Source organism: Parambassis ranga, chromosome 7 (genome assembly GCF_900634625.1).
Source record: "Parambassis ranga chromosome 7, fParRan2.1, whole genome shotgun sequence".
Lineage (NCBI taxonomy): Eukaryota > Metazoa > Chordata > Actinopteri > Ambassidae > Parambassis > Parambassis ranga.
In genome coordinates, this window is record NC_041028.1 from 7,302,452 (window position 1) to 7,313,362 (window position 10,911).

General features: G+C 43.0%; 1 protein-coding gene across 1 annotated transcript; it reads left to right on the top strand.

The window, feature by feature from the left end:
* The first annotated feature begins 23 nt into the window (after positions 1 to 23).
* On the top strand, positions 24 to 7,466 carry LOC114438724 (extracellular matrix protein 2). Its single transcript, XM_028410247.1, has 7 exons — positions 24 to 207; positions 436 to 551; positions 1,378 to 1,510; positions 1,583 to 1,740; positions 1,843 to 1,982; positions 6,643 to 6,969; positions 7,249 to 7,466. Exons 1-7 carry the CDS (start codon positions 153 to 155, stop codon positions 7,394 to 7,396), a joined length of 1,077 nt encoding a protein of 358 aa, XP_028266048.1. The 5' UTR covers positions 24 to 152; the 3' UTR covers positions 7,397 to 7,466.
* The last annotated feature ends 3,445 nt before the right edge of the window (positions 7,467 to 10,911 follow it).

Genomic DNA, 10,911 nt, shown 5'->3' on the forward strand with positions numbered 1-10,911 from the left:
AGGAGGGGGAGGAAGAGAAAGAGGAGGAGGAGGAAGAGGAAGAAGAGCCAACAGAAGCTCCCAGCAATCAAACTCAAACTCACTCCAGCTTCACTGAGTCTCCTCTGGGTTGTTACTCCACTGACAGAGAAATCCTCTGCAGGAGCATCGGCATGACTCAAATGCCAGTCTTCTATAACCCGGAGGTCACAAAGCTGGACGTGGCAGGTGTGTGTGTGTGTGTGTGTGTGTGTGTGTGTGTGTGTGTGACTGTATGGCGTCATGAACACGCCTGTGCTTGAATGGCACAAAATAATGAATGAAATAAGATCTGTAGTTTAAATTGCCACTTCAGTGCCACTAGCAACATTTTATAGAAATATTTTTTTACATATGTTGCAGTTTAAGCTTTCACATACAGTTCAGCACATTATTTTATGTGTTTTACTTTTATAGAGAACAACATCAGAGTCATCACACCGCAGACTTTTTCCGGCCTTCCTAACCTGGACACACTGGACCTGAGCCAAAACAAACTGGATGATGAGTCATTCAGCCAAAACCCTCTGTCTGTAAGTCACACTCAGCTCTGTGTGTTCACATTCACTCCATCACACTGCTGTCCACCATTTTTTTATCTGTAAGTACATCACACACACAGTTACATTCATAATTACTAAACACTTAAAAAAGTGATGTTCAAAAAGCACCAAGCTCCACCTCCAGCAGCCACGACTTGAGTTGGACGTCTGCAGCATCTTACAGAAGATCCGCCACCAGTTAAATGTGATTGAGTGACTCAAAAGCTTGTTTTATAAGTCATTTTGCATCTAATTAAAATAAAAAACACTGTATCCTGTATCATTACAGTTAATAAAAGAGCACTGAAACTGCATTAACTAATCCTTTCTAAGAATAACATCCAGTCCAACCTCTAAATGACCACAGGCCCACAACACGGATCCCGACCACGCTGAGGCAGCCTACCACACTCTGACCAATCATTACACACCACCACTGACATACTGTCACCCTATTGGCTGAAAAGAACCTGCTGGATGACAGCTGCTGCCAATGATGTGGATAATATAAAGGAATTATATTTAGAGGAATACTTTTTTCCTTTCTTTACTGCTCACATCCCTGTAATGACAGAGGACTGATGAACACTGCAAAGATCCTGTCCACTCTCACATCAACCACAGCAGCTTTCACTGAAGAGCCACACAGAGTGGCTTTACTAAAAATACATGATAGATGACATGGATGCACAGATTTGGTGTATTTCTGTGAACACTGTGATTGTGTCCTGAGTCGGAAAATTATGGACTGTGAGACAAGTATTCCTTTTTTCTGTTTTATAATCCTGGCTCATTCAATACTTCTTTTTTTTTTTAGAACGTGACCTTTCTGAAGATTCTGAATTTAGATGACAACCAGATCACCAGGATCCCAGCACTGCCACCATCTTTGGAGGAGCTAAAGATTAACAACAACAAACTCAGTGCACTCACTCATTACAGCTTTGAAGGTACAACCTGAGTCTGTGTGCATTCAATAAGAGGCACGTTCTTGTTTGAAAGTCCTTGTGATTCTTTTCTAGGGCTGATGAACCTGCTGAAGTTGGAGTTGCAGGAGAATACCCTCCATGAGGGCAGCGTGTCACCTTTAGCTTTCACACCCCTGCAGAAGCTTCTGAGCCTCCAGCTGGACAACAACCGCTTCCGTTCCATCCCTCTGGGCCTTCCTGCTTCTCTGCAGGTGCTTCTTTTGGCTATGTGCCTTATCTTTACCAATATCACTGAGAAGATGGTTGCTGATGTTTGAAGCATCTCCAGCAGTGTCTGTGTCTTTCTTGTATAGTTGCTTCAAATTAGTGAAAATCTGATTGAGGAGGTGACAGAGGAGGAACTGAGAGACTGCATCCATCTGAGGGTCCTGGACCTGAGTCACAACCATCTGCATGAGCAAAGCATTGCTACCAGAGCCTGGACCCACCTCAGGTACGACCATCTGTCTGTACATACGTGAGTCCATCCAGTCACTCTCCTGCAGTTCCTACATCAGCCACCAGAGGGCAGCCTGGTTTAATTTTGGAGCCTTTTGTTATCTTTTTTTTTTTTAATGATTAGGGAGTAACTTATCATTCCATGCCTGTGACTGCTGCACATTTTGAAATAACACATTCATATTAAAAGATAGAAGCTTTTCTAACAGCATTACCATTAAAAATATCTGTCTACCCATCAGAGGGGTACAGTTAGATACAAACAGATATGATTATTATCAATACTACAGCTGCTTTAGCATATCTGGTATCACTATCAGCAAGTATTTTAGGCTGCCACTTTGACTGATTCACACAGACACACACTCTTTTTCTCTCTTTCTCTCTCACTAACAGAAACGCACACACACATCCAGCATGCACACATATCACAGACGTTATGACAGCTGACCCTTGTGTACTTAGACGAGCAACAGTATGAGTGAGAGCTTTAGGGCATTTTTGTGCCTGCGTGTGTATATGTGTGTGTGTGTTGTTTAAATATAGTGAATTCCAGTGGGTTTTTCTTTGCTCCCTGGGATCCTTGGGAACCACAGTTGGAGCTTCAGGGAAAACTAAGGAAGAGGAGAGAATATGAGTGCAGAGAAGTGCATTCAGAGAGACTTTATGGACTTTACAGAGGACAGAGTAGAAATATAAAGAGAAGATGCATTCAGGGGAAATCTGACTGAAGAAATTACAACATCTTGTAATCACAAATAAAAAAATAGTAAGTATAAACCTTGGGGGCATTACCGTAGAGAATTCTAACAGGCTTGACTTCTGACTCCAGTATACTCGACGCCTGACACCTGACCTCATTAGGAGCGAGGGCAGCAGCTATCCCGGTGGCACTGCAGGCTTATTAGCTGTGTCTCTATTGTAAAAGCTTCCTTCATCATGACATAGACAGCACACGTGAAGACTTTGTTCGAGCTTCATGCACGCAGCAGGAGACAACACTTTAAATGCGCAAAGGTCAAAAATGAGACTGACACAGAGCAAGGATCCTCCCTTTTGTTGGTTTGTGGGTTGTTAAATCCATGTTGAACCATCAGCAGAGGAATTGGTTCAATATGTAGCTCTTCTGCTGAGGTGTGTGGGGACGTATTGCAGACCTGAAAGAAAATGAAAAGTAAATTGCTTAATGGTAAAATAAACCTCAGTGTTCTGGTTCTAGTTACTTCAGCAACTCTGTTCCATGTCACGGAGTCAGTGTTACTGTTGCCTCCTGCAAAGGTTCAGTGAATAGAAGTGTAGTGGAGGTTACAGAGAGATGAAGAATAGGGATCTGTCACAGACTGCACTTACTGCTAGAATTTTCCAGTTCTTCTCATTTCATCTCATCCCACTTTCATAATGCAACAAATATTCACAATATGTCCACCGGGACTCTTTTACTGCGGAGCCATGCTGTGTGAGAATGTGCAGAATGTGGTTTTATTTTGCAGAATGCAACCTAGATAGCCAGCTTGTATGTTGATAATGGCATCTTCATAGGATTTATGCATCATCATACTGTGCACTGATGCACTGAACAGCTTGTGTTTTTATCCAACATGTGTGTTATGTAACTTGAGTCTGTGGAACAATTAATGGCGTCACACTAACAGCCACATTTGACTTTTCCTAAGGGCACAAACACAGCAGCCTTTGTCTTTACACACACATACTCACACACACTCTTCCTGCCATCTTCTCTTGGTTCTTTTTTAAACCTGTCGGTTTAAATAAATGTCTTAAACGCCACCATATCTGCTCCTCCTCCTCCAGTGTCACATCACTGCTGTCTATCAACAGACCCGACTCCAAACTCCACATGTGCACTGACAAAACCAGAGCATGCTTTGAATTACTTCAACAGATTAAAGTCACATAAACATCAGTCTGAGGTTTTTGTAGTTTATGGATGATGTGTTTTCAGTAACAGTTTTTTTATTTATTGAGGATTATAAAATTCTTAATACAGCTTAACACCTCATCGGCTTCATAAATATCAGTGCAACTACTAACAGCATTAATTAATTATCAACAGAAAGTTGTTTTAGTTTACCTTCAAACAGACAGAGTCCTAATTGAATGTCTTTGTACCATTTGTGTCAGCTGTGTGGATTTATGATGGCTGCAGGCTTAGAGTGACTGCATGGAGGTGCAGGTTCAGTGATCATCACACCGAAGATGTCTCTCTCTCTCTCTCTCTCTCTCTGTGTTGTGTTATGATGTGTCTCATCCTGATAGGACTTGTAACTAAAGCTTTTTTTTTTCTTTGGCCCTGCACAAATTGGTTTCGTAATAAGCTTATATAAACTGGAAAACACAGCACCACAACTCTTGTTGACTTTCGTTCAACTGATCTTCACCTCACATTTATTAAAGGTTATGGACACATATTATAATGGCAGCGTGCATTAAAATCATTAAAATCGTCACTGTGGATTTACAGTATATACTGCTGCAGCTAAGTGCTTGTCGTAATTTTAAATGAATCCAAATACGCTTCAATGTGTTTTGAACAGATGTGACAAACAGCCTAAAATACTTCCAGATATCAGCCCGCGTTAATAAATTCAGTGCACACAGAAGTGCGCACGTTGCTTTTAATCAATTCATGTCCTGCCATCATCCATCCATCATCGTGATTTTAAGTCCAGTCTGCGTCTTTCTAGCCCACTTGGCACCACTCCTCTGCCTGGCTAGATTATTTTTCCTGGAAAGTTTGCCAAAGTGCTTAATGCTGCTTGTGTAGTGTTGGCAGGATGGGTTCTGCACAGATGGAATAAGCATTGTACCTGTGCTTCTGATCAGAGGATCCTGTGTGCCAGTTCTCATCAGAACCCAGAACCCTGAGCATGAACAGACCATTAGCCTGATTACACCTGCGTAGATTTGTGAACACTAAAAAACTTGTTGTGTCTTATATGAAATCTGTTTGTAAATTAGTATGTATGAACATGTGTCCACACACCATGTTGCATGTGCGTTGTTGTGTGTGTAGGTGCCAGCGGGTGGGAGTGTGGAGGGTGGAGGACTCCGAGAGGATAGGATTGTGTGTCCCTCTGCTCATTAATACCATGTGGAGCTCTCAGCAGTGGTCGACTGCTGCTGAGCTTCCTGGCAATGATTTAGAATACAAATCAGCGGCGCACAACTGGTCTGAACTGGTACAGAGAAACAAACAGGGTGATTATTACAGGGATTACATTTCAGACAAGAAACACATTTGCACAGCAACCAATACATATAGGTTAAAGAGGAAGCCCCACGGAAGGAGTCAAATCTTGTCCCGCTCCAGCTTGAGCATCAATGAATAGAGACAGTCCCACCATGGTCCTATAGGAGGACTTACAGCAGGCCACGCAACTATATGGCAGCAGATGTTGTTCATGTGGGGCTGCAGTGGACAGCGCATCGCTTGTGACTGATTATTGCTGCAATGTAAAGGATTATCTAGTGTGTCTGGACAAGGAAAGAAGAACATTTCCTTAGCAGTATTTAATCAGTTAAGCTCCTTTCAGACAGAGATTGTACTATAAAGTTTAAGACACGACTACTGGGGCTTTTCACTGCCACACATCATTTGTCTCAAGCCCTACAAAAGCTCCTCTTGATTAAAGAAACCTGGGACTTTTAGGGCATCACTGTAAGTCACCTTTACGAGTAGCAAAAATTCTGGAGCATTAATCATCAGTCCCAGCCCCCTCACCCTCTATCTTTCTATTCCACTTCACTGTGTGGCCATTGTCTGACTGCCTCAGTGTCTTCTGAGCCCACTTGTGGTTCAGTGTGGTCAATGAACGGCGGAAGAACACAAAATGAAGTTCCCCTCCTGCTGCGAGCTGTGCTGTAAACTCACAACAGCTGTGTGGTGTCTTCCAACAAAAACACTTAACCCCCCCACCCATACTGTTTCTTCGCCTCAACCCCCCCCCCCCATCCCATCCTATCTCCACAGCCATTCATTTTGTTTCCCACAAACCAAACATTTTCATGTCCCTTATCAGCCACTCACCCACAAATACCCCCTCATACTGCCAGGCCCCCCCCCCCCAGGTCCCATTATTTTCTCTCCCGGTGCTTCCTATTATTCCCTCTTAGTGTTGCCTCCCCCCTTAGGAACATCATTATGCAGGAGTCCAGTATCTATAAAACATGAGGCCAGCAGTCAAGGGTCTTTGAATTTGTGGGAAAGGTGGGAGTCTTTATCATCTTTAAAATCCCCATGAAATCAAATTTGATGTTTAAGTGTTTCCACGCTGCACAGTATGTCACCTTCATTGTAGGCACCAACAGTGGTAAAGAAGTGTATGTTCTTAATGGTATTTGATGGATGAAGATGGTATTTAATGGTCTATCTGTGCAGCAGGAGAACTCACACTATTGCCAAAAACTGTGGGAAGCCCAGTAAAGCTGATATGTTGGCATTGAAATGTCAAATGTTGGAGAAGCCTTCAGAGTTTGTACAACAAGCAGGGATTTGAGCCAGTGTTTCCAGCTGTAGGTGATATACTATCTACTATAACTATGAAGACATTCCATTCAGTAACTTTGCTGAAATATTTAAGATTGGCCCACAGAAGTATCCAACAAGAGGGATTTATGATTACTCTGTTCCTCAGGTCTTTGGAAGCCTTGGACCTGTCCCACAACCACTTCACCTCTGTCCCCATGAATCTGCCACGCCCTCTCCGCAAACTGACGCTTCAACACAACAACATCAGCCGCATCCCTTCCTTCACGTTCCGTCACCTGCGGCCCGGCCTGCAGTCCCTCCGTCTCTCCCACAATGACATGAGCAACAAGGGAATAGAGCGCTACTCATTTGTCGGGACGTACCGGTCGCTGGGTGAGCTCCTGTTAGACAACAACCACCTGGAAGACGTCCCTCGCTGCATTAGGCAGTTTAAGAACCTGCAAGTGTTGAGACTGGACAACAATCAGATCAGGTATAGCATTTTCCATACATTCAATTTTTAAGAGGCTAAATGTGATTTTCATAATTCAGGGATGAGCCAAATATATTGCTCACTTGTTACCAATCCTCTCTGCTGGAATAGCTCTTTTTGGAAAGGACTCTAGGGAGCTTGGCAGAAAAGCAAAGAAGGATATCCTGGAACATTTGGTGTCTTATGCAAATAAATATGGGTTTTTTTCACATTATTACACAACTCTCAACTTTTAACAAATGAACATCTGTTTAAATATGTGTGTGTTGCACTTCTCAGGTTGGTAAGGCAGTGGGGAGTGTGCCACCCTCGTAACTCTGGCTCCACCTTGGCTTCGGTCCACCTGGAAAATAATCCACTGAAAGAAGAGAAGATTCCTCCGAATGCCTTCTCTTGTCTCACAGATGTTCAGGGACTGGTCCTCTAGCCTCTGCAGGGACACATAAATGATTAATATTCTGCACAGTAGGACAGACACACACACACATTCACATCCATTCTGTGCCATTATTCTGAAATAGATTTAGTATTTTGTTTTCTTAGTCAGTCAGAAGCTTCTTTGTCTTTTACATACAAATAGGAACATAACAGTAGTATGCTGGTGTCTAATAAAGCAAATATGTAATACACAGTCATTGTGATAATCATTATAGTTTAATCCAGATCTGCTCAAAGTGGGGGTTTTACTGTGTCTTTTCATTACTTTGGAAATTTGAAGACTGAATAGGATTAACCCACATCTCTAGTTTGAGTCTGAGCAGCTTGCAGGGTTTGCAGCCATGGCCTTTAATCAAGGTGAGTGAAAATAAAAGTAGTAGGGGTGTCTATATATGCAAAGAATGGGTCACAATTATAGACATCTATTAAAAATGTCTCGTGTGACCCTATGGGGCCATCAAGATGGAAAATATAAATCACCTCCAACATAAACATCCACCTCTTAACTGCTCAGTAAAACACATAGGGTCACTCTGACTGTGAAGGGGGCCTCAGAAAGGGCCTCCAAACACCCAGAGGTGACGTCAGCCAATGTAGGGGATTGTGTACAGTAATTGGGGTGCAAGTATGTACGCGTGAGAAAAGCGGGGCCAGCAGTGGGGAGAGATGAGGAAAAGGTGAGGAGCATATACGGGCAGAGCAGAACTGAGGGACAAACAACGAGCTGACTTTTAGGACACAATGCAGCGATTGTTCTTAGTCTCTAAGCTGATCAGGGGAAACTGAGAGGAGCAGCAGTTCATGTCTCACTGAGTCCAATAAGACGTGGCAAGGGATGGAGATTTGAAACAGAGAGAGAGAGAGGATGAAGGAGAGTTAGATCACATTAAGAGCTCTTTGCCAGTTTGGGAATGAAAGCCGCGGGTGCCTTGCTAACTTTACTAACAAAATAACTTTGATGGTTCTCTGTGCATTTATAGCCTCTGTTGATTTCTCACTGTCCATCTTACCAGATGTTTTTTTCTATGAGTCTAAAATATGATCTTGGCTGTCTCTGAGGTGCTTTGATTCCTGTGACATGAGAAAGATGAGCTGTTCTCATAATTATCCACTCAATCAAAACATTCAATTATATGATATTGAAAAGGAAATCTTTGACCTGACAAGTCTTTGACCTGGATAAGCTGAAGTGCTTGGATAGAAACCTGGATACTTCCTCTTGCTTCTGAACACCTGATCCAAATGTTTTACTCTTTACTAGTAAAATGGTGAATCTGCTGAACTGTAACAAATCAAGGAACCATTGTTTACAGTAAAAATGATCAATAACTTGAATATCTCAACATTGCATGTAAAAATAAATAAATGAAACAGGCAGGGAGAGAAAACAAACTCCTAAATTATACTTTTTCCCCACAAACAACTCCATTAAAGTCATTTTATTTCTCTCAACCTGCAATAATATCAGTATCTCTGATGAGTGATGTGAACTGAAGCGTCCCTCTTTAACACTAAAACCTGAAGTCTGCAGTAAATCGGTTGTCTCTTTAAATTCATAATACATATTTGTAGAAAGACAAACACACACTTGACAACATAATTAAAATGATGAAATGCCGCCCTGCTCTGTACATGAAGTAATTTAAAGACAGTACACTTGCTGTTTTAGCTGCCTGGCTCAAATTTTATGGTTACAACAGCGAGCAGTGTTTCTGCAACTCTAAATGAAGAACAGAAGGTCCCCTGCAGACGCTAGAGTTACAAACAGAGAGGAGGAGAGGGGAGGAGGAGGCGGAGAGAGAGAGAGAGAGAGAGAGAGAGAGTCGCTGGATGTTGAGAGTGGACACTATGGGAGCAGAGTACATGGTCTGAATGTGTAGTATCAACAGACACACACACATTCATTTTTTTTCACTCTCTCAGCCTGGGCGTGTAATCACATGTTAGATTTCTGCTCCCTGTCTTGTGCATGTGGTGCAGCCTCCATTCTCCATAATTGTACAGTCATTTTGTAAACAGCACATTACTGTCTAAGAAACTACACATTCTCCGTCATACTGCAGTTTGTGCACACATACGGGCCGAGGCTTGAGCTGCATCAGCTCCCCTTGAACTTCACAGATGGATGCTTCAGCTTTCATGTTAAATCCTTAACACCCCCCCCCCCCACACACACACACACACACACAGCTTGTCTGCTGTGATTTGTTGAAATTTGACAGGCACTTCAGTGCCATCCATCAGACTGCGTGCAACATGACTAAACCGTTAAAGCGACATCCCATCACACCCAGCAGATGTTCTGCATCACTTAGAGCTCGGGCCGGAGCCCCTTTGTTGACCACAGAGTGGCGTCAAACTTTTTCTTCCCCCTCGTACTGTCTGTTCTACCCAGAGACAGCAGCTTCCTGTGTTTGTTATTGGATTTGGGGGTAGGGGTTGGTGTGTGTGTGTGTGTGTGTGTGTGTGTGTAGGGGTGTGTAATGGTGCCAAAATCATCATAGGAAGCAAACAGCAAAAGAATTCTTATACTGACTGAGATGGTCAGTGAAACAGATAATAATGTGGACAGCTGGAGGGTGGAAGATTGAGGACAGGTCCTTCTGTAGGACATGAGATTGGGTTCCAGTGTTAAGGGTCATCTATTTGGGGTCAACAAGAATGTGCTTAGTACAGTGTAGAAGCAGCAGCCACTCTGCCATTAGCCCCAATGTCCTCATCCTTGATAAATAGAAGCATAAGTGAGTATAAAATAAACTTTTATAGGGCTGAATCACACAAAACACATAAACATCATGTTTCGATTATATCAATTATATCTGTGTTCCCTCCACTGCATGGCAACACCCACGCAAGTGCAAGCAAGTGGGTGTGCTAATCTCCAGAGACACGTTAGTTGAACACTCGTATGGCAAAAGGAGTTTAATTTGGATGCCAAGCCCTCCAGCTACAGACCAACACCATAATCAACTGAACCACAGCGAGAGAGACAGAGACGGGCACACACAGACAAAGAGAGAGCGAGAGAGAGAGAGAGAGAGAGAGAGAGACTGAATCTACAAAACGGGAGAAAGAGAGGAAGCAAAGAGAGAAGGAATGTTATCTGCAAAGGCCTTTATCAAAACTCTGTCCACTGCCAACAACAGCCCCTGCAGGGCATTGATCTGCATGCCATTCCACCTCTGTGGAAGCTGCACTCTAACAGAGGTTGCATGTAACCAAACAGAAATACAAGCAGGAGTGTCAGCCTCCTCTTGTATCGATGTGAATGATGACGAAAGCGATTATGATTTCATGCTCAAGGTCCTGGAGCAGCAGAGCTCATGGATAATGTGCACATAACCACAAACGTCTGTGTGGCAGTCTTTGTACAAGGTCGGAAAAGTTCCCAGATGGTGTGGCTCGCCAAAAACTCACTGCCTCGCTCTGGGTGCTGGCAATACAAAGAGGAAATCAGAGAAAGAACACTTTATGCTGCCAAAATAAAAATTTAATAGAAAACTG

Coding starts and splice junctions, on each gene's coding strand:
- LOC114438724 (XM_028410247.1), top strand. CDS start 153: ATGACTCAAATGCCAGTCTTCTATAACCCGGAGGTCACAAAGCTGGAC. Junction 208..435: donor CACAAAGCTGGACGTGGCAG/GTGTGTGTGTGT, acceptor TTACTTTTATAG/AGAACAACATCAGAGTCATC. Junction 552..1,377: donor TCAGCCAAAACCCTCTGTCT/GTAAGTCACACT, acceptor TTTTTTTTTTAG/AACGTGACCTTTCTGAAGAT.